General features: G+C 39.8%; 1 protein-coding gene across 1 annotated transcript in view; it reads right to left on the reverse strand.

The window, feature by feature from the left end:
- GPC6 (glypican 6) overlaps positions 1-25,164 on the reverse strand; it is a 1,575,810-nt gene that overhangs the window by 1,249,372 nt on the left and 301,274 nt on the right. The window contains exon 4 of the mRNA XM_040422335.1: positions 10,772-10,930. Coding sequence (XP_040278269.1) covers positions 10,772-10,930 — 159 coding nt within the window. The remainder of the gene's footprint in view (positions 1-10,771; positions 10,931-25,164) is intronic.

Here is a 25,164-nt window from a genome sequence, read left to right on the forward strand (position 1 = left end):
TGTTTAAAATTCATTATTGGTGGTTTATATATTTTTAACCAAAAATAAAAGTTTGTTTCTATTTAATTTTAAGCAAGAATTTTTTATGGTATTTAATGCAATGCTCAAAAATCACTAGATTGTAAGTTTCAATAAACCTAATCTTTGAAAGAGAACAAGAAGCCAGTTACAGCTTTCAGGCTTAATTGCAAGGTTGAATAAACTCCCTGGTGATTACAGATTACTTTCACCAATTTGTGGCAACAATTTAATGTTCTTTTTTTTTATTTTATTAATTATTTCCATTCTGTGCAGACCAATAATAAAGACCTATTCAGCAGTAGGCTAATATGTACACTTTAAGCATTAAGCATCTTTTTTGTTGTTTGCTTTTTTATTTTACATTATGAACAGCAAGAATCAATTTTATGTTCAAAAGATTTTTTTTTTTTATTGTTTCTCTCCATAAAAGTTCTTGAGTTGCAAGTATAATATCTCTTAAGAGATCTGGCTAAATCACTCCACATAGTGTAATGACAATTTATTACATAACAAATATATGATGTTTACTTTGTTTTGTTCCAGCACTGAAGTGCAATCTTGATAGAAGTTTTGATTGATATTGCTTTGATTTATTACAGAAAAATTTACTAGAAACAGAAACATTATGATCACTCAATATCGCTGTCAATTATTGCTTTTGCCCAATGAGTAAATTAGCTCTTGTGAGACCACAATACATTCTGCACACTCAGAGACCATGTTTTGCATGATATACACCAAATTAAATTTATCTATTACTAAGCATAGCATACTTCCCTCAAGACTACATAGTTTGTCGGTTACATGAAAAGCTATATTCCACTAATAAGGCCTGTTCAATTCCATTATAAACAGAGTCAATTAAACTATTGAAATGGACCATTTCGTCATCCTCAATTTGAGGAAAACATCTTCTAATACATCTAGGGCCAGGACCAAATTATAACCCTTACAAAGAGAGTTACAGTCAGGTCCATAAATATTGGGACATCGACACAATTCTAACATTTTTGGCTATATACGCCACCACAATGGATTTGAAATTAAACTAACAAGATGTGCTTTAACTTGCAGACTGTCAGCTTTAATTTGAGGGTATTTACATCCAAATCAGGTGAACGGTGTAGAAATTACAACAGTTTTCATATGTGTCTCCCACTTGTTAAGGGACCAAAAGTAATGGGACAATTGGCTTCTCAGCTGCTCCATGGCCAGGTGTGTGTTATTCCCTCATTATCCAAATTACAATGAGCAGATAAAAGGTCCAGAGTTCATTTAAAGTGTGCTATTTGCATTTGGAATCTGTTGCTGTCAACTCTCAAGATGAGATCCAAAGAGCTGTCACTATCAGTGAAGCAAGTCATCATTAGGCTGAAAAAAACAAAACAAACCCATCAGAGAGATAGCAAAAACATTAGGCATGGCCAAAAGATCTGTTTGGAACATTCTTAAAAAGAAGGAACGCACTGGTGAGCTCAGCAACACCAAAAGACCTGGAAGACCACGGAGAACAACTGCAGTGGATGACCAAAGAATTCTTTCCCTGGTGAAGAAAACACCCTTCCCAACAGTTGGCCAGATCAAGAACACTCTTCAGGAGGTAGGTGTATGTGTGTCAAAGTCAACAATCAAGAGAAGACTTCATCAGAGTGAATACAGAGTGTTCACCACAAGATGTAAACCATCAGTGAGCCTCAAACACAGTAAGGCCAGATTAGAGTTTGCCAAACGACATCTAAAAAAGCCTTCACAGTTCTGGAACAACATCATATGTACAGATGAGACCAAGATCAACTTGTACCAGAGTCATGGGAAGAGAAGAGTATGGAGAAGGAAAGGAACTGCTCATGATCCTAATCATACTACCTCATCAGTGAAGCATGGTGGTGGTAGTGTCATGGCGTGGGCATGTATTGCTCCCAATGGAACTGGTTCCCTTGTATTTATTGATGATGTGACTGCTGACAAAAGCATCAGGATGAATTCTGAAGTGTTTCGGGCAATATTATCTGCTCATATTCAGCCAAATGCTTCAGAACTCATTGGACGGCACTTGAGCATGCATTTGAGCATGCATTTCACTTGCTGAAGACAAAACTGAAGGGAAAATTCCCCAAGAACAAGCAGGAACTGATGATAGTTGCAGTAGAGGCCTGGCAGAGCATCACCAGGGATGAAACCCAGCATCTGGTGATGTCTATGCGTTCCAGACTTCAGGCTGTAATTGACTGCAAAGGATTTGCAAACAAGTATTAAAAAGTGAAAGTTTGATTTATGATTATAATTCTGTCCCATTCCTTTTTTTTTTTTTTTTTTTTTTTTTTAAGTATATTTTATTTTCCAAAAGACAAAAAACAAGAAGAAAAAACGACAATCTTCCACTTCAGTGTCACATAATAATAGAGTCAGTATATTAGATTCATCTTGTATTAAATTTCTCTTTTACTAATCATCACCCCTGTCCCTCCCTCCACCCCCCCTTTTCTTTCCGCGGAGCTGCCGTGTCTACATTGATTGTTAATTCATTATTATTTCTAGTTGTCCCCTTTCTGTTCCATATCTACATCAACTATCATTGTTTCCAGTTACCCCAGATCCGCTGACAGACTACCTTTTTCCGAGCTGTTTGGGCTAATATGTGTTCATACTGCCTAACCCTGTTCATCCACTCCATCCACTCCCAAAAACTGGGGTATTTCAGTGTGCCCCAATGTTTAACAATTATTATTTTGGCTAGTGCTGTGCCCCGTAACCAGAGTGTCTGCTCGGTTTTATTTTGATCTGTCTCTGGGAAGATCCCCAGAATAGCATAATCAATGCATGCCTGGTACTTCATCGGGGAACAGTCCTGCAGTTTCCGAAATATTTTGATCCAGTATTGATTTATCCCTGGGCATTCCCACAGCAGGTGTTTATAATCTCCTCTATCTTTGTTACATTTATAGCAGTTCTGTTTCCTGTCTTTATAAATGGTATGGAGTAATGCTGGTGTGTAGTAAAGGCGGTGTATGATTTTCAAAAGAATCCATGCATAGGCGGGCGACACAGTCGATCTTTTAATATTTCTATAAACAATATTCCAAAAAATGGGTTCCCCCTTCTGTAAATCTCTTTCCCATTTATCCTCACCTCTAAAAGTGATAGTTTTTGTGTATTCATATTTTAACTTAACATAAATGTGCGATATAGACGTGTTGAATGTCATATCGTAGCAATCATCTAAAAAAGTGTTTTTTACTATCTTCAAATAGTTCTTATTATCCGTGTGGTGTATAGCGTGACGTAATTGTTCATATCTAAATTTATCCATAAATCCTTGTTTAGTGTCTAGAAGTATTTCATTTAGGGGCTTAATCTGTCCCTTATGAAAAACTTGTGTTACTAAGTGTATCCCATATTTTTCCCAATATTCAGCTTGACCCAATTGCATAACTTGTGGCAAGTGTGCATTGCCCCACAGTGGGGTGTATTGAACTGCTTCAGATGCACCTACCATATCTCTAATCTGTTGCCAGATGTAACCAAGCATTCTACTAAACGGATTTGTTATTGTTTTCTTCTTAAAGATACCGGTTTCGAGAATATGGAAGAGGTCCGACCATGGTCTACAATGCTCCCCAAAAAGGAGCCGAATGCATTTATTCCTTCGATTCCTCACACACCATCTCAGTTGAGCAGCAAGATAATATCCTTTTATGAACGGAATGGACATTCCACCCCCTTCTTTATACAGATACCGTATCTTGATTCTGACTCGTTTACGGCCCCAAATCAGTTCGTTAAATAGGCTCTCTAACTTATTAAAGAATTTATCTTCTATCGTAATTGGACTGGCTTTGAAAACATATAGTAACATTGGTAGTAATGTCATTTTGATGAGGGCTATTCGGTTAATTTGTGACAGGGGAAGTTTAAGCCATGTTCTAATTTTTTCCTTAACTTTATCTATTATTGGGAGTATATTCAGTTTCTTATAATGTTCCAACTTGGTCCCTATCTGGATACCCAGGTAAAGTAGGGAGTCTGCTGGGGTCAGTATACTGACCCGAACATTATGGCCCTGTGGAACCGGGCGTCTCAATGGAAGAAATTTTGATTTTTCCCAGTTTATATCGTAACCAGACAGGCATCCAAACTCGTCCAGACTTTCCATAACCCTGGGTAAATTTGTATACCCCTTCCCCAAAAAGAGCAGCATATCGTCCGCGTATAAACTAATTTTATCAGCTTCTCCCTCGCACCCGAAGCCAAATATTTCCACATCTGATCTAATTTTACATGCAATTGGCTCCAGGAACAGTGAGAAGAGCAAGGGGGAGAGGGGACAGCCCTGACGTGTTCCTCGGGTCAGAGAAAAAGGGGCAGAGTATTCACCATTAACTCGGACCCTGGATACCGGAGTTTGGTACAGAATGCGCACCCATCTGGAGAAGTATTCGCATATCTTTACCAGGGACATTACCCTCCAAAGGAAGGGCCACTCCACCCTGTCAAAGGCCTTAGCGGCGTCCAGTGACAGGATGGAGCAGTCCTCCCCACCCCCTAGCTGGATGTTCAAAAAGGCCCGCCTTATATTGTCCTGTATATTCCTTTTGGGGATAAACCCGGTTTGGTCTGCATGAACGATTTTATGAATGACGGTTTTTAATCTGTTGGCTAACAATTTTGCAAGAATTTTATAGTCTGTATTCAACAGAGAGATGGGGCGGTAGGAAGTGACCAACAGCGGATCCTTCCCCTTCTTGGGGATCAGTGTAATGGTGGCCTCCATCCATGAGGGTGGAAGGGAACCCATTGTCCAAGATTGATTTAGCACCTCCAGCATTTGAGGGAGAATGGTTCCCTCATGTTTCCGGTATAGTTCAAATGGAAAACCATCCACCCCTGGAGATGTATTGCCCTTGATGGAGTGCAACGTAATCTGTAGCTCGGTCAGTTGAATAGGTCTATTCAGCCAGTCGATATCTTGTTGACCAAACTCAGGGATCTCGATATTATCCAGGTATTGATCTATTTCCCCCCCCTGATTTTTGGATCCAGATTGATATAGCGTCGAAAAATACCTGGTAAATTCCCTTAAGATATCGTCGGTATCTCGGAGGGTATCTCCTGCCTCTGTCTTAATTCCAGTAATGTTGGTACCACCCCCTTGGTTTCTTACTATGATAGACAATAGTCTACTTGGCTTACCGGACTCACTGAAGGTCCTTAACCCTGAAAAAAACATTTTGTTTTGTGCTTTTTTATATAGATATTTTTTATATTCGTCTTGTGCTTTTTTAAATTGAAGTTGTTTTTCTGGGGTATTTACGTGTCTGATCTCATTCAATATCTGATCCATTGTCCCTTCTATTTCTTTTTGGGTTTGGGCAAAGAGATTTTTCTGTTTCCTGATTTCATGTGAATATGTACCCCGAAGAAATGCCTTAAGTGAGTCCCAAACCATATGGATATGTGATGAAATAACATTGTCCCTCCAAAAATTTTTAATTTCCTCATTAATTTTTCCTAGATCCCCTATCAATGTCAACCAATGAGGATTAAGTTTAAAAATTCTATTGGGGTTTGGTTTATTCGGACTGTCCAGTACAACCATAACCGGACTATGGTCGGAAATACCATGACATTCATAATTCATTTTTTTAACTCTGTTGATCAACCCGGGGCTGGCGAGGGCCAGATCAACTCGGGACATGGACCTGTATGTGTTACTAAAACATGAGAATGCTTGCTTATTCCCATAAATAGATCGCCATATATCGACCAGTGCCATCTCTGTACAGATTCTGGAAAGTACTGTACTTGAACCTGAATTCGGTTCGTAGTTGGATATGGTGGAGATCCTATCTTTTTTAATATCCATGACCGAGTTGAAATCGCCCATCACCAGCACCGGGCACTCCTCTCGTGCTGCGATATACTCCATCAACTTGCACAGTACAGTGGTTGTGAAAGGAGGTGGTATGTAAATAAACGCAATAATTCTCCTTTGCCCCTGCCAATGACAATGTAAACAAATATACCGGCCCTCTTGATCAATTAGCTGATCTATTGGATCATAATCTACCAATCTATGAATATAAACACTGATTCCCCTAGAGTATATAGAGTGACAGGAATGGTATTCGTGAGAGGCCCATCTCCTTCTGCCCAGTGCTGCAACTTTTTCACCTGTAAGGTGTGTTTCTAACAGGGCCACTATTGCTGGTAAATGTCTAGATACTAAATCAAACACTGCGCACCTCTTAATTTTATCCGCAAAACCGCGGATATTCCATGTCAGTATGCTAGACATTGTAAGGTAGTGAGGCAGCACTGAGCAGAAGGGCAGGGGAACCCCCAGCAACCTACTCTCAACACCACGACAGCCCTCCGCGGAAAGAAACCCCCTCCCCCAACCCCCCAAACCCCACTCCCATTCTGACCTGCGAGTCGCTGCTTGCGGCTCATAGGTCTCTAACTATAGGCTATCCCCCCCCCCCCGCAGTAAACCCCCCCACCCCCACCGCCACCATGAGCAAATCATTGTAGATAACCCGTAGTTTCGCAGGGTACACCATGGAGTATTTTAGTTGGGCTTGTATCAGTCTCTTTTTAACATCCTTATATTCTCTTCTTTTATCTTGGGTGAATTTGGAAAAGTCCGGGTATATCTCTATATTGACGTCATCGTATTTCACCGTTTGGGTTTCTCTCTTCCATTTAAGGATATTATCCCGATCCCTTGAGGAGGACATTTTAATTAAGAAAGGCCTTGGTGCTGATCCTGGTGGGGGTTTTCTTGTTGGAATGCGGTGTGCTCTCTCCACTGTGGGCCCTATAACCGATCCTGTAGCTGTTAAGTTGTCTGACAGCCATTTTTGTATAAATTCTGTGGGGTCGTCTTTTTCTGCTCCTTCAGGGAAACCAACTAATTTGAGATTGTCTCTCCGTGATCTGTCCTCTAAATCGGCCATTTTTTCCTTCAGTGCCCTGTTATCACTCTCCACTATTGCCATCCTTTTTTTAATCTGACTTGATTCTTTTTGCAACTCCACAGTCAGAGTTTCATATTCTTTAACTCGCTGCCTCATTTTATTTACATCGTCTCGGATTACCGAGATAGTCTGCACTGCAGCCACCGTTATCGTTAGAGTGCTTAATGATTGGTTGGTTGTTTTAACTGCCTCCAATATGCCTGCAAGTTTGTGGTCAATATTGCTCATCTGATTGTCTGCTTCTGCTACCCGGTTTTCTCCCCCCTTATTTAGAGGATTTCCATTTTCTTCATAGTCCCCCATCTGTGTTGTTTGTTTCTGGTTACCCCTTGTCTTGGGTAGTGGGGGTGGGGGTTTAAGATATTTGTCAAGGGGTGTCCTTACAGCGCCACCTTTGGGTGAGGAGGTTCCATCCGACTTTCTATTTTGCGGTTTTGGGGCCCTCCCCCCCCCCCCCCTCTTACACAGTGATATCAAAGCTGATTTTGCGCCAATCTCATTATTCCTTCTAAACACCGCAGCAGAAATCTTATATCTACCAGAGAGGTTAAGATAAATCAGAGGTATTACATATGAGCACCCCCAGGCTCCTACATCAAAGAGAGCCCCTTAATTGGGTATGTCCCAATGCTGGAGCTGGTACATTCCGGGGTCTGAGGATCGGGGGCGACGATGAACAATTTACCATAGAATGGTGCGGAGTCCAGCAGCGTAGCAGGGGAGGAGAGGAGCAGTTTACCATAAAATAGTGCGGGGTCCAACAGCATAGCAGGGGCAATAGTAGGGGGGATAGTGATGTGCACTGAAATGGCCGATATGAGGCATAAAGAAGGAGGCTGTTTAAACTGTTTAAGCCCAACAGCTATTACCGCAGCTCCACAAACAAGTCAATAAGGCAGCCGGCAAGTGGGACAGCGTGTAGCGGAGCATAGCAAGGGGCAGCCAACACAGCAGTGAGGGGTACAGAGCAGCCTCTCCAAGCGACCCCCCCCCTCTCTTCAGGGCTACAAACGGCCTCTCCTGGCAGACATCACCTAGCAAGCAGGGCTCCCAGAAACGACCGAACGCTTAGGGGGCATCTACTCACACCTCCCGGACTCCAGACACACGTGGAACCTCCACTCTCCAGCGGCGTGAGCCGGCACAGATACACAACCTGCAGCAGAGAGGGCACCGGATATCCGACTTCAGGAGCTAACTCAGCGGAGAGGGCAGCAGCACTCCACAGCGCGGGGACGAGCCAGCGGACCAGCAAACACAGCGATCAGGTAAATCTTCAGCTTCAGACCCTCAGCCAGGGGACGAAATGTTCACCATGTCGGGTCATGTCGGCGTCATCGCCCAGGTAGCAGCGAGAGCGGGAGCCGGAGCCGGCACCACGGGAGGGGGGAGGACTGCCGCACACACGTCTTCTCACGTCATGCCGCTGCGCCTCCTCCGTGTTACTTTTGGTTCCTTAACAAGTGGGAGGCATATATGCAAACAGTTGTGATCCCTACACCGTTCACCTGATTTGGATGTAAATACCCTCAAATTAAAGCTGACAGTCTGCAGTTAAAGCACATCTTGTTCGTTTCATTTCAAATCCATTGTGGTGGTGTATAGAGCCAAAAATGTTAGAATTGTGATGTACCAATATTTATGGACCTGACTGTACATATAGTTAAAGGAGTCCAAATCTTAACTGTAGACCCAGCACACACCAGGATAAAAATTATAATAAATTTTACTGAAGCAAGGTAAAACATACGGTGTACACCCCTTAAGCAGACATTCACACATTTAGGATGATTAGTTTGGTCCTTAATCATAGCATGATTAAGCATGCTATGGTGAAAGACTAAACTAAAGGTCTGAAACACGTGTCTTTTTTTAGGTGTGCAGACCCATGGTTTTAACATGGTTCAATAAAACTTATCTTTACCTTGGTGTGTGATGAACCTACAATTTAAGGGGGCTCTCCAGGAAGATTTTGAAATGGCCTTAAGCAACCTGTCCAAGAATGTGGGCAAGACTGGTTCCCTCTACTTAAAGAGCTGCATTGAGGTCAAGGGGGCAGGGACTCACTACACTGCTCTAAAATAGATGGAAATATGATACTGCTTATGATATGCCATTATGGCTGAGAAGCCTGACAGGAATGCTCACCAATTTGTAGTATAAGTATCAGAGCATAGTGTGTAGTGAGGCCCCACTTCCTCAACTCTCTAGTCAGCTCTGAAAGTGGAGGCAACTAGCCCTGCTCACATTCTAGGACAGGTTTCTGGCAGCAATTTTAAATGATTCCCGGAAAACTCCACTTATTGGGCAGCCATTGAAATGGATGTTTTGTTTACTACACCGTCGAAAATCATGCTATGTGATCCTCAATGGAGTGGTGAGATGATCTATTCTGAATATATATTCTGATATAGTTTAACAAATAGTATTTGATTTAAAAGGGTTCTGTGGGAATTAATAAAATAAAATGACTGAAAATAAATATTACTTTATTATAAAATACATTCCCAAATTCCATTCATTAGTTATAATGACTTGTTTTGTCTAGGGAGCAATCATCAGAGAATATAAAATGTCTGCCATCCAATTAGTACAGACAAAACCCATCCTAATCACACAGCAGGACAAGTTACTTCAGAACACTGAGCTATAGAGATGCCTCAGCCTCCTCTTATTTAAGTATTTTCAGTAATTTTATTAATTCCCGGAGAACCCCTTGGAGGTTGAAAAAAGACACAGGACCATCAAGTTCAATGTCCAAAGTCCTAATGTATTGCTCCAAAGAGAGGCAAAAAAAGCCCCAATGAAGCAGATGCCAATTGACCCATATTACGGGAAAAATAGTTTCCAAAGTAGAATTAATTGTTTCTTCTTCAAAGTAGAATTAATTGTTCCTTCTCCAGAAATCTTGAACCCATAACTTATATTATTTTCAAGAAAGACATCTAGGCTCATTTTGAACTTATACAATGAAACAACCATTATCATAACCATCCTCACAACCTCCTCTAGCAGAGTGTTTTATAGTCTCACTGCTCTTACACTAAAGAATCAAATTTATGATGATGATGTTAAAGCTTCTTTCCACTAAAAATATAGTATACCGTAGTCTCCATTTAATTCAATATACCTCTGTACAATAATTGCACTGCTATGCTTAGAAAATACCTGTAGAGTAGAGCAGGAGCACTTATATAGGAGTTACAACAGCTGAGCAAGTGAGCATGCTGAGAGTTGTAGGTTCACAGAAGTTGGAGTTCTGCAAGTTGATGCCCCCTGAAGTAGAGACTCAAACTGCTACTTTACACTGGCTGGTCAGAATTTTACTGTAGAGCATTTGGCGCTTACAAGCTTCAGGGATATATATTCTATACTAAAATTCCCTCTATACATCACCCACAACCAGAAATTGAGACTTTATATGTTACCTGGTAAGCTGATGTAGGAGGAGCATAATGAGCTATTGTAAATTAACAAATTAGTCCAGTGATTGGCTGAGTGGGTCATATGACCAGACACGGGACATCATTACTTCCAGCCCAACAGAGACTGAAAACTAGATGTACTGCAATGGAATGGTGGGACTTTCTAAAGGTGAATGTTTTTTATCTCATTTTATATTTGTCACTGATTTTTGTTAGACAACCCCTTTAAGCAGAGATAACTAATAAAAGTCTAAGCTGATTAAAAAATATATATTATATGTTTTTTGACAATCCATTAATCTGTAATGTTTATTAATAAGAAATTTCAAGTGTTAATAATGTACTTACCATCAAACTTTCTATGCCACAATATAAAGGTGGTGCGGACAAAATGACTTGTTTCTTGAACTAGGTTTTCAAATTCCAATTTACTTTGCTGACTAAGTTTATTTTCCATTTTAGTTGTGCAGCATGTATATTCCTGAGGACATACTTGAAGATGCTCCCCTGCCAAAGGAAAAAAAAAATGTCATTTGAGCATGGACAAGGCATACTCATTTTCTTAGCACAATCATTATAGTCACCAGCAATAAATGAACACAATATAACAAATGTTATATATTGAATCTTGGGAAAAAAGGGGCAGGGCACTCGCTCTTTCAGACCATTAAGAGAACTGTTTGTAATAAATATATTTATTTATATACACTCAAGTAACACTAATAAAACATAAACGTTAGTTAATACCAGCAGTTGATGAATCTAGCGGCAGGTTAATGGTACGCAGCCTGAACAACAATGTATAGATACTGATAATATCCAAACTACAATAATGATATAGACCTACACTAATGATATAGACCTACAAGAGGGCACTCTGAGAGTGCCCTGCCACTTTTTTCCCTTTATTTATAGTAATCGAGTGAGTGTTTTTTCAATTGGCAAGGTGCACCTTTTCTTGGTTTTCAGATATCCTTGTGCGACATCCAATCTTGTTCTCTTCAGTTATACAGTATATTGAATCTTATTATAAATAAATAATATTATAAATATAATATATTATAAATATATTATACATTTTAGCATATTTTAGGGTACACTTTAGGACACAACCAAATCCATTTGTATGTCCATTTTTCATCAGGAAAAAAATGAACAACACTGTCCATTTGTTTGCCAGTTGCATCTGCTTTTGTTTCCATTCCCTTTGTCCACATTTGTCAACTGTGGACAGAGGAGTCTATTGTGTCCCATTTACCACTTTTATCATATTTAGCTCTTCTCCCTGTATTTGACTCCATTTCAAAAGACATCTTAGCTACCTCCTCTCATGACTCATCTTTGCTCAGGCAATCACGATAACTATCTGACCTTGAGTCCCATTACTCAGGGCTTTTTTCAGATAAAGTTATGTCTCTCGACATCAACAGAATGAGGCGTTTTTCTACAAGGGTGTTCAGGTGAGCTTATGGTGCTGAAACATGGTCTATACCAAGCTGCTTTGTAGCCACATCCTGGCTTCACTTTTAGGCCTCATGCACATGACCGTTCCGTTTTTTGCAGGCCGCAAAGCGCGGATCCACAAAAAACAGAAGCCGCCTGTGTGCCTTCCGCAATTTGCGGAACGGAACGGGCGGCCAATTGTAGAAATGCCTATTCTTGTCCGCAAAACGGACAAGAATAGGACATGCTATATTTTTTTTGCAGGGGCCACGGAATGGTGCAACGGTTGCGGACAGCACACGAAGTGCTGTCCGCATCTTTTGCGGCCCCATTGAAGTGAATGGGGCCGCATCCGAGCCACAAAAACTGCGGCTCGGATGCGGACCCGAACGATGGTCATGTGCATGAGGCCTTAGTAGGAAACGTATTTATTAAAAGCAGATTGATCTCCTATTAACACCCTATGGATGAGATATAATAGAAGCAATCAAAAGATTGTCTGTTACTAACCATTAACTAGTCCCCTTGCGTGACTAGTAAATGGTTAAAAAAATGTTAAAAATACATATTTTTTCCATTTCAGAAAATATTTTCAGTGCAATAAAATCCTGTCCACATATTTAGTATCGCCATGTTCATAATGACAAATAATGGTAAAAAAGATAAAAAATTCAATAATTGCTATTCTGTTATTATTTTCTAAAAAAAAACAAATAAAAAGAAGTGTTATGTATCAAAAAATTATATCAATTAAAAGTACAAGGTGTCCCGCAAAAAAAACAACCTCACACAGCTCTGTAGAAAGAACAATAAAAAAGTTCTGACTCTTGAGATTCAGTGATATAATTTTTACATTTTTTTAAAGAAAAGAAATTGTAAAAAAAAAAAGAATAGTACTGACCAAGAGAGTAAATTTTTGTTATCATGTTATTGATGCAGAAAAGTCAACATAGCAAATATTTTATAATATAAAAGCATGGTCGCAATATTGCTGTTTTTTCTAATTTCCCCCAGAAAGAATTAATAAAAGTTAATCAGTAAGTAATATGTACCCCAAAATTGTGCCATTAAAAACTACAACTTGTCCAGCATACGGATACATCAACAGAAAAATAAAACAGGTATAGCTCTCAAAGGGCAACAAAAAAAAAGTTTGGTTACTAAGACCCATACCCATAACAAGCTGGTCACTGAGATAAAAAAAAAAAAGGGATGTGTGCATAGCCCCATCGAATTATATGTGTTCGTGTGTTATCTATTTTAAAACTGGAAACCACAGAGAAGAAAAATAAGTCTGCATGCATGATCCCTTAAAACTACAATTTAAGTACTCTATAAGTGCTTTACAAATATGTATATACCATAGCCTTGAATGGGGTATAAACATCGTATCACAATTATATGATACTAGCAGAAGGACGCGGCTTCGCATGGGTATATTTCATCTACTTAATTTAATGTTTCTGTGTGTCGTTAAAAGATATTGACAGTATCCCCCATAACAATGACCTCTACAGCACCCCGCCCCTTTAACAGTGAACTCCACAGTCTTACACTCCTTAACACTGACCCTCCCACAGTGCCACACCACTTTAAAATGCGACCTCCACAGCATCCCATCCCCATAATTTTGACCTTTACAGCAGCCCACCCCTTTAACAGTGAGTTTCATAGAACCCTACTTTCTTGACAGTGACGTAGTCAGGGGCCGGCCCGCCCCCTTAACAATGACCTTCACAGTGCCTGCCCCTTTAACAGTGACCTCCACATTACCTGCCCCTTTAACAGTGACCTCTAAAGTGCCCGCCTCTTTAACAGTGACCTCCACAATGTCCGCCCCCTTAACAGTGACCTCCAGAGCACCCTGCCCCTTTAACAGTAACATCCACAGTGCCCACCCCATTAACAGTGACCTCCACATTGCCTGCCTCTTTAACAGTGACCTTCACAGTGCCAGCCCCTTTAACAGTGACCTCCACAGTGCACCCCTCTTTAACAGTGACCTCTACAGCACCCGCCCCTTTAACAGTAACCTCCACAGTGCCTGCCCCTTTAACAGTGACCTCCACAGTGCCCGGCTCTTTAACAGTGACCGCCACATTGCCTGCTCCTTTAACAGTGACCTCCACAGTGCCAGCTCCTTTAACAGTGATCTCCACAGTGAACACCTCTTTAACAGTGACCTCCACAGCACCTGCCCCTTTAACAGTGACCTCCACAGTGCCCGACCCTTTAACAATGACCTTCACAGCGCCTACCCCTTTAACAGTGACTTTCACAGTTTCCTCCCCTTTAAAAGTGACCTCCACAGTGCCCGACCCTTTAACAGTGACCTCCACAGTGCCCTGCACCTTTAACAGTGACCTCCACAGCGCCTGCCTCTTTAACAGTGACCTCCACAGCACCCGCCCCTTTAACAGTGACCTCCACAGCGCCCGCCCCTTTAACAGTGACCTCAACAGTGCACGCCTCTTTAACAGTGACCTTCACAGCACCCCCCTTTAACAATGACCTTCACAACGCTCGCCCCTTTAACAGTGACCTCCACAGAGCCCGCCTCTTTAACAGTGACCCACACAGTGCCCGCCCCTTTAACAGTGACCTCCACAGTGCCCGCCCCTTTAACAGTGACCTCCACTGTGCCTGCCCCTTTAACAATGACATTCACAGAGCCCGCCCCTTTAACAGTGACCTCCACAGCGCCCGCCTCTTCAAAAGTGACCCACACAGTGTCCGCCCCTTTAACAGTGACCTCCACTGTGCTCACCTCTTTAACAGTGACCTCCACAGTGCCCACCCATTTAACAGTGACCTCCACAGCGCCTTGCCCTTTTAATGCTAGGGCTACACAACGACATATGTTGCGTGACATTTTGTCTCTGCGACAAGCTGCGACTGCAACACGACAGTCGCAAAAAATCCATCCAAGATAGATGCATGTAGCAGCATGGTGTGCCCTATGTGTCTTGCGACTTATTGTCATCCTGTAGCCCTACCCTAAAGCTGACCTACAGCAGTGAAGAAAAATGACTGGGTTGTTATGGAAACTTGGTGTAAAACTGTGTGTATGGCAGTTGGGATTTGAAGAGAAAGACTTGCAGGCTTGTATTGACTAATGCAGGTAATTTTTTGGGAATATATGAGGAACGGTACGTCCAAGAGAGCTGAGAGCCGGTCTTAAACTTTCCCGGACACCTGATGTACCTGTGTGCCAAATTTGGTGAAGATCGGTCCAGTCATTTAGTTGTGTATAAAGAACAGAGAGACAGACAGAAACTCATTTTTAGAAAAATAAGAGATAACTAAAAGCTAACAAAAAAAATGGATGTCTTGCAAACAGACTGATAATTGGTTAACTCCTCTGCTAAAAGGCTTCCCAGAGGGACCATTCATTTTCGACAGTCCCTGACCCAGCTGTCCTTGTGAATCATTCATAAAGGTTGAATCAACGGCAAGTATACCAAATAATGCTTAATAGAGAACAGTGACAGACATTCCTTGGACAATTTCCATCTGATACACTAAGCACTTTTAGAATTGCTGTATTTGTTATGTTGTATAAGATATTCGTTTAATGGAAGTTCTTTACTATCGTCTACTTGTATTACCTATTATTGAATTTATTGCTGCTATTTTTCCTTTTTTACTGTTTTCTATGTCTTTAGTACACTACAAAACTATCACAGGAAAAAAATATTAATATTAATACCCTTATTCCTTCCACTAATACTCACCTACAGAGAACAGAGAAAAAGCGAGGGGAAAAAAGTTATATACAGTATAGAAATTTCTTTGCAATCCTGCTAGCTAACCAACCATGGAATCCAGTCTGTACTGGGCTGGGGGATTTTGAGATGGGAACCGACCTTCTCAAATGAAATCAGATTAGTAACCATTCCAATCCACAAACACTTTAATTTCAATAAGATGTGTTTGTGTTTAGAAAGGCAGCTATTTAACTTTAATTCCTTAACCACTTCAAAACCCGGGTAATTTCGGTCTTCAGGATCAGGGACAGGTTAGCTGCTTTCAAATGTGTGAGTTTAGCTTGAGGAAGAATAGAGGTAGCACCACTTCCTATTTTCTATAGACAGCGCTCATTGAACACTGTGTATGTGAAAATTAAATATGCTTTTGCCTTCTCTCCATGGTCAATAGCTGTCCTTCACAGTGGGGGACTCTCATTCTGTCATTTGGACAGTAGGGCTAAATCCCATACCATAAATATGCTAAGACATGGGATTTAAACTTTTAAGTACACTTTATTAAAACTTTTAGTTAGTTAGGAGCGAAGTTATGAAAAATATTCGATTTGACTGCTTCACCAAATTTCACAAAGAGATTCCTTTGCATGTAGAGGGCGCAATGATGGGGAACGGTGAACCCCCCCCTCCTCGTCATTGAATCCCCTCAGATGCCGCGTTCATCGCTGATCGCTGCATCTGATGCTAGAATTGAGGTCTTTCCATTTGATTGCGCAGAGGCTGCCGCATCCATCTTGGTTGAAGACACCACACAAAATCTTGTGCAGTGACGTGATAATACTAAAACTTCACTATTCTCAGTGCTGAAGTCTATACTGCTCGGCAAAAAGGTCTTTGCAAAAGGTCTATATTAGACTAAAACATCACATGTTATTTTGTCTTTAAATCAAATCAATAAAGCTCTCTTTTGCATCTTACTTGCAGTGCTATGGTCAATTCCTAAATGTTATAGGGGCTGGCTGCCCTTCCAAAAGCACCTACCAACAACAGTCTACAGAGTGCCACTGAATCACACAAGCACTGTACATGCAGAAGCTCCACAGAACAGCACTGCTCCTGTCTGTACTAGGGCTGCTCACTACAGCATGGCATACAAGTGTGATGTTAGGCTTTAGCAGTGCGGGCACAGCAGCAGGAGCAATGTCTTATGTCAGTTCCTGCCCTGCGCTTGCTGTAAGTCAATTTTGGCAGCTTTGCATTTTGTGTTTACATTTATTTTTTTTTTGGTATTTTTTTTTTTTTTCATTGAGAATGCAGAAGAAAGGAATTCTGCTATCATTTTATCATTTCTTTTAATTATTACAAAATGAATGCAAGTTTTCAAATGGAAGTATGTAGACAGCAAAATAGCCAAAAATACTTATGATGGCAAGTGTTCAGTTACAGCAACTGAACTGTGATATCATGTGTTACACTCTCTTTTCATCTGCGATTATATGTATGAGGGGTGTTCAATAAGTTATCTGAATATAAAAAACTAAATTGAACCTACTACTTTTCAATGTAATCTCTATTGACTTCTACATTCTTATTCCACTTCACCTCCAGTGATTGGATGCCCTCAGAATAGTAGACTTCTTGCTGCTGCAGGAACCCTTTTACCGCCTCTTTGACTGCATTATCATCAGGAAATCGTTGCCGAAGCAGACATTTCTTCACTTTCCGAAAGAGAAAGTAATCACTGGGAGCCAGGTTTGGTCTGTATGGTGGATGGTTATGCTCCATGAAGCTGCATTCCCTGACAGCAGCTTGTGAATTGCAAGACTTGTGAGTTGGCGCATTGTCATGAAGCAGCAGCACACCTGCCGACAACTTCCCATGGCGTTTCTCTTTGAGTGCCTCACTTAATTCCTTCAATGTTGAAGCATAGGTGTCTCCAGTAATTATTGTCTTGTGTAGCATGAATTCTAGAAATAAAACATCTTTTGTATCCCAAAAAACTGTTGCCATGATCTTTCCAGCTGATTTCTGCACACAAAATTTCTTTGGAGTTGGTGACCCCTTGTGCTCCATTTCTGGACTCTTGTTTACTCTCAGGATCATCGTGGTGAACTCATGTTTCATCACCCGTAATAATTAGAGAATAGAAGTCTTCTGAATGTTCTTTGCTGGCAACAAGTTTTTAGCTCATGCATCAAAATCTGTTGCACCTAAGGGAAAACTAAGGGACCTTTAACATCCTCAAGACATCATGAATGATACTGGAAACTGTGCCAACTGAAATACTTAATTCATGATCTCTAACTGACTTTGACCCGATCTTCCAAAATCACAGCCTCCACTTTACAGCACATTTCCTATAAAGATGCTTCAACAGTTTGCCCTGAACAGGAGTAATCTTTGATTGATTCCCTACCCCACTTAAACTACTTGGCCCAAAACTTTACTTGATATAGATGTAAAAAACAAATGCCTATACAAGAAATACCAGACCGCATGGAATCAAATATCGTATTTATTGACAAAATTGATAAAATTAATTACAATAAAAACAAGTGCAGGGAAAAGGCGACATCGACCAGAGGAGGACACAATGGCATCAATTGATACTGCTCCAACAATCAATCAAAAACTATAAAAAGTGTAAGTGCAGTTGAAAACAGTACTAAGAATGCAGAGACAGGATCAATTTCCCATGATGTGCCTCCTCCGGGATGGCGCCAACCCCTCCTGCTCTTTTTTGGTATAGACTGGTATAGATTCTTATAAAAACCGATCTTATTGATATTTAAGTTACCTCTGTAGTCTACAGTCTACACCTGTGCGGACTACTGGCACTGGCTTCGACGAGTCAACTGCGCATGCGCCGGCTCCCTCTGCGCGAGATTACTGCACTGAGAAGAACTGACGCCAGGGATAGTGGAGTGAATAAATTAAGTGGTAGGCCGTGCTGGGCTCCGGATCGATGGGCGCAGCTGGGCTCAAACATATCGTGGGAAAACCCCTTGGGCTCCTAAAAGAGGTGATTTACATATCAATAAGATCGTTTTTTATAAGAATCTAACACACACAGAGCATAAACAGTGGTATCATTTTAAACACTGCATGGAGACTAATGGGCACATATAAATATCGCTATATCGTTAATCCTGATGACAGAATCCTTTTAACACGTTAAGCATCATGTTTAGCTCGGCTATATCTGTAGTAGGAAGGAGCACCATCACCATATACAGCAGTCATCCTTTCATTGATTTCTTTAGACTTCTTTACTTTTGTAAGGAATTTAATCACAGAATGAAGCTACAAATCCCTCACTTTCTTTTTAGACCTGCACTGTACAGCACTTGCCATCCTGTAATTTCTAGTGCTTTCATCAGATTGCACTGCTACTATGTGTGTTGCATGTCCATACATATCTAAACCTACAGAGACAAGCTCAGCTTTCTGACACTGACGAACATGCTGGGGTAGATAACTTATTGTATATACAGTACAGACCAAAAGTTTGGACACACCTTCTCATTCAAAGAGTTTTCTTTATTTTCATGACTATGAAGGCATCAAAACTATGAATTAACACATGTGGAATTATATACATAACAAACAAGTGTGAAACAACTGAAAATATGTCATATTCTAGGTTCTTCAAAGTAGCCACCTTTTGCTTTGATTACTGCTTTGCACACTCTTGGCATTCTCTTGATGAGCTTCAAGAGGTAGTCCCCTGAAATGGTTTTCACTTCACAGGTGTGCCCTGTCAGGTTTAATAAGTGGGATTTTTTGCCTTATAAATGGGGTTGGGACCATCAGTGGCGTTGAGGAGAAGTCAGGTGGATACACAGCTGATAGTCCTACTGAATAGACTGTTAGAATTTGTATTATGGCAAGAAAAAAGCAGTTAAGTAAAGAAAAACGAGTGGCCATCATTACTTTAAGAAATAAAGGTCAGTCAGTCAGCCGAAAAATTGGGAAAACTTTAAAAGTAAGGGCTATTTGACCATGAAGGAGAGTGATGGAGTGCTGCGCCAGATGACCTGGCCTCCACAGTCACCGGACCTGAACCCAATCGAGATGGTTTGGGGTGAGCAGGACCGCAGAGTGAAGGCAAAAGGGCCAACAAGTGCTAAGCATCTCTGGGAACTCCTTCAAGACTGTTGGAAGACCATTTCAGGGGACTACCTATTGAAGCTCATCAAGATAATGCCAAGAGTGTGCAAAGCAGTAATCAAAGCAAAAGGTGGCTACTTTGAAGAACCTAGAATATGACATATTTTCAGTTGTTTCACACTTTTTTGTTATGTATATAATTCCACATGTGTTAATTCATAGTTTTGATGCCTTCATAGTCATGAAAATAAAGAAAACTCTTTGAATGAGAAGGTGTGTCCAAACTTTTGGTCTGTACTGTATATACATATATATATATTGCCACAGACTAATTGAATAGTCAATAAACACAGATCTTCTTTGGAGAGGAAGAATAAAAAATGGGGAATTGGTTATTTAGATTTTTTTTTCCATTACGGTGTTCACTGTATAGGATATATACATTTATATTTTAATAGTACTGGAATTTTGGAACTTTTTGGGGAATTTTTTTAATGCTTATTTATTTTTATTTTGTGGAAAGGGAGTTGATTTGAATATATATATAAATATATATATATACTATATATTTTTTTTAATTTTTTAAAGAACATTTATTAACTATTTTTCCCCCTTTTTCAGCTTAGGGGATTAGAATATGGAATCTTCAGATAACCTTTAATATACACTAAAATACATTATCATTGCAGTGTATGGGAGATTTTATATGTTTTTATAGAGCCCTGCCACCTGCAGGCCACCATAAGAACTACAGCTGTAATAGTCAATAATTCTTCAAAGAAGGAATGACTCCTATATCTGTGCAGAAAAGCAGTTAGGACCCCAGGGACACAGAACTCCTGCCACCTCAGATGCAGTGGTGACAATTTACCTGAGACATTCAATGTCTGTGATCGGTATTATGGAGTACAAAACTCAAAGCAATGTTTCAGGCATGGGCACCATTTATCAAACTGTGATACAAGCTATAATAGAAAAGAGAATATGTGCAACAAATTAATTATATACAAAAACATAATGAGTATCCAGTTACACAGCAGTTAAACCCATACATCATAGCGTCAGATGATAAAGATATAAAATATATCAATTTATTTGATGATAAGGATGTCAATTATTTCAATTCAAAAGAAAGAAGTGATGTCAGACCATGTAAAAGAGGCAATCAGGCAGAAAAACAGATCTGCAAATGAAAGTGTACCAGAGCACAGAAGAGGGGAGAGAGGAAGAGCTGCCCATTAAAGAAAGATAGAGGATATCATCTCATGTCTCATGCTGAGCTTCTTACCAGAGCAAGACAAAAACTCTAGAATCCCTTGCTTTACAACATATACATCAGACAGTAAAATCATTACAAACATTGTGATTGGCCCTTGGTGTTCCATCAATGCAAACTACCTTCAGTCTTTTCCTCACCATCCCTTAAGTGTTATAAGCCAGGATTCAATCTTAGGAACAATTCAGTTCAACCCTCCCATCTATTTATTTCTCTCATACACTAGTGCAAACCATCATGGGTTCACAAACTCCTGGTTGCTTCCCCTATTTCTTTTGATCCCAATGCAATAATATGCAGATCTGCAATAGGAATGGGAGAATTGATTCTAACAAATAGATTTTTATTGGCGTAGGTGAAGTGGTTCTGCTTCCGCTACTGGAGATGCGACTGCATATGTGCCGCTACACTTCTGGACTCAGGCTCGAGAGGCTAGTTGAAATGCCCTTAGTCAATCAACAGGTAGTTGGGCGCTTCTTCACTTGTGAAGTTGAGCCCTTGCTTAAGAGACAAATTGATTCATTAGTGTGTCCCTACTGTAATTTGAAGCAGCACCATGTGGGGACCACCACTGCCCCAACAACACATTACCCTCAGGCAGCGAGACCGAGCAGCCCAACAGGCTAACTCCCGACAGCAGTAAGCCCCCACAAACCCATAAGCACAGCATCACAACAACAACAACAGTCACCATGTAGCACTGCACAATGTGAACAGATCTCAAAGGCTCACCTCTCCATGTGGTCTCTGAAAGCTAAAGTGAGATCCGAATACGAGCCACCTTGACGTGGTGAGTGGACCTATACATTTTTATCAAAACGTATACTAGCTGCCTCAATGGAGATGTTTATAAATTATGCTGAGATGCAAAAAATCAATGCATAGCATGTGGATGTGCCATGTTCTTATATATAAGTGAACACCCACAGGACACGCACCACCATCCACATATGACTAAAAAGTGTGCAACTTCTAGCTGTTGTCTAATGTTCACAGTATTAGGAAAACGTAAGTCTGCCCAATTGTATTCTATATCCAAAATAGTACCTGAAGAGTGTGCAATAGGAACTGTGCACATACAGTTTGAAAATAGTGCATGGGGGTTAATTAAGTAAAAGGTGTAAATGGAGAGTACTCGCTTAGTTGGCCTATTAAAAGGTAATACAACCTAAATCTACTCAGCTATGAATAGAGCCTGCTGAAAATCCCAGTGTGGTTTTAAATGTGTCAGCACTCAATTAATTAGAGATAGTACCTATTGCTTTCAAAATTTAAGTATTAGCAGGAATTAGGCCAGAGGAATATATGAGGTTTGTTAAAACCCTAGAGAACTAGTAATTAAATAAGAGCATGAAAGGGCAAGTAGAAAAGCTAACACTAGGGACAAGATATTCTCCAAGATATAGACATTATTATTTGTTATAGGAAAGATAATTTAACCCATTAATGACCAGCTCTGCAAAATGACCAGCAACATTTCTTCATTTTTTGTTTTTCGGCATTTAAAGAGCCATAACTTTATTTTTATTTTTTTGCATTGATGTGGCTGCCTGAGGTTTTTATTGTAAATTCTTTATTTAAAGAGTTTTCTATTATTTAAAACAGTCAAACAAGATCAGAGACAATTTGGAGAGTGTATACAAAATTATATTTTCAAATAGATTGAATTACAACTAAATACATTGAATACAAGCCTAAATGATTGTCTGAGGTTTTTGTGTTGGAGAAATGTTTTTATTTTATTTATTGTTTACATTGTTCGGAGATATATATATATAAATTATATGGTAATTTATATGACTTTTTGCTGCAGAAATATAGACAAAAACAGATTTTTGGTGTTTTTATTCAATAATTTCATGATAAATGAATTCTTCAGGTTTTTATGGTTGTGTGGATACCTAACATATGTATTCTTTTATTATTTGTATTTTAAATTGTATTTTTTAATTACATTACACATTTTGAATAATCCAATTATTGGATCACTAGTTTCTAACTTTTTTTTAAACTTATAATGTAATAGCATACACCTGAATGCTAATAGATGATTTTAATAGATTATGCATTACTGTTCCCTAGCAGCAGCCCTACTGAACAGACAACCCTGGAGTCCTGAGTAGACCATGGCAATCAAAGGGTTAACAACTGGGATTGGAACTACCTCCAACCCTAGATGTAAAGCATAAACCAGTGCCAAGAACCGCAGCTATTAGTAACAGTGAGTTCTTAGAGCAGAAGTGCTTCAGAAGCATTGACTCCCGCTACTACTTTGATGCCAAAAAACGTAGCTGCAGACTGAGGCCCTGCATTGAACCTTGTAAAAGACAGTAGGGAAGACATTAATAGGTTAAATATATTTGATACTGTAGTTAAGAAAACAATATAAGCCTAGGTTAACACACAGACATGAGATGCGTGACTTTTTTTTTATTTTTATAGAATTATAATAAGGCTCTGTTCATATCACATTTGACCAAACAGAAAACAGAAAACTACCACCAAAAAGTTGCAAAATTTGGTGAACTTCACACTTGTTCAAAATGTTACAACATTATGGGGGTTTTCAGCCCGGCTTGCCATTTTTCCGAAATGTTGTCGGTATGGCGTGGGAATAAGGTTGTGCAGGGCTGGCTCTGCACATTTATTATAATCTACACTTGAAAACTGACCCAGACTACCTGAAATTTGTGCCAGATCCCTTGCTGATGTAGATTTCAGTTCTGGCAGATGGACCTGCACAAATGTGCCAAAATTTTGAGGAATGCTCATTTAAATAATTCTGCCACATCTAATGCAAGCATGGAATATATTAAGACTGGAATGTAATAAATGTCCCCCATACCATATAGCATTCATAGACTTCTCTTGAGCAAAAAAAAAGTCTGAATATGGGAATGTTTTTTGTTTAAACAGTTTATATTTAGATTCTTTAAAATAAAATAAAATAAACCTTAACCCCCACCTCCCCAATTAGGCCTCCTTCCCATTTTTTTCTGAGTTTTTAAATACTTGTAAAAAAAACACCAAGCATTTCAAGCATTTTAAAAGGCATTTTTGCAAGTGTTTTTGTTGCCATTTTTTTTTTAACATTTTAGACAAGCTTTCTCTGGCATTTTTTAAGACCCACACAGAAGCCTACTGGAAAAATGCAAGTAAAAATACCATATCTAGAGCACACTAAAAATTCTCCATAAAAATGTCAAATAATGCATTACAGGGATTTTCTGTTTTCATATAGAGTTTTTTTTTTGACTGCTCAGCGTACCACAAGCATTGCATATTTTCCTTCCATATACCTGTTTTTCATGTCAGCTGATTCCTTCCTCTTTTCTCAGCTTCACTTCATCCTGGCAGGATATTTGCAAGTATCTTCCTACATAACATGGGGAGAGAAGGTGTAGGGGATTTGACTACTGCAGAGAGAGGACAGGGCAGCAGGTAGAGCAAGCCCTATGAAATATTTTAGAGCAAAGTATACTGGATTTGGTTAGAAATCTCAGAAAGCTGATGAAAACAGATTGTTCTGCATATAAACATCCTAACAGGATGGAGCAAAGATGAGAAAAGGGGAAGGAAAGTGCTGAACATAAAAATGGGTATATAGAATAAAAATATGCCATGCATTATAACATGCATTGCTAATTGGTCACATAAACTAATAAAGTGGATTGGACACAGAAGAATGCAGTTAACACATATTTAGAGTGTCTAGTGTCCCCCCAGAATGTCAGTCTATATACCTGTTTTCTATTCAGGAAATATTAAATATTTCCCTGCCAAAGATGTATCTCATATATCCTTGATAATGGCACTTTAGCAGCCAAGGACATCTCATATGGCCTTATTTTTTATATCTGGATCTCAAGATGTATAGTCTGTTTTAAAACTGTCAATTCAAGCTTTAAAATAATACCAAGATTACAGGGCTAACCATGATACATTGCAAGTTACAGTCATATGCCTGCATCGCTCACTCCTTACCAAATTTCTAAAGCCTGTATCTCTCAATGTAGAGAAGCTAGCACCATAATCTTGGTCTTGTTTTTTGACATGATACTGGAAGAAAGGAAAGACAATGATCATTCTCTTTCCCTGTCTAACTGTACATGACTCCAGGGGGAGGGTAACATGGACTTTTTTGTATATTATCAATCTTCCTCCCCCCAATTAATCAGAGAGCATACCTACTCTTTTTCCAGAAAAAG

The sequence above is a fragment of the Bufo bufo genome, chromosome 3 (assembly GCF_905171765.1).
Source record: "Bufo bufo chromosome 3, aBufBuf1.1, whole genome shotgun sequence".
Lineage (NCBI taxonomy): Eukaryota > Metazoa > Chordata > Amphibia > Anura > Bufonidae > Bufo > Bufo bufo.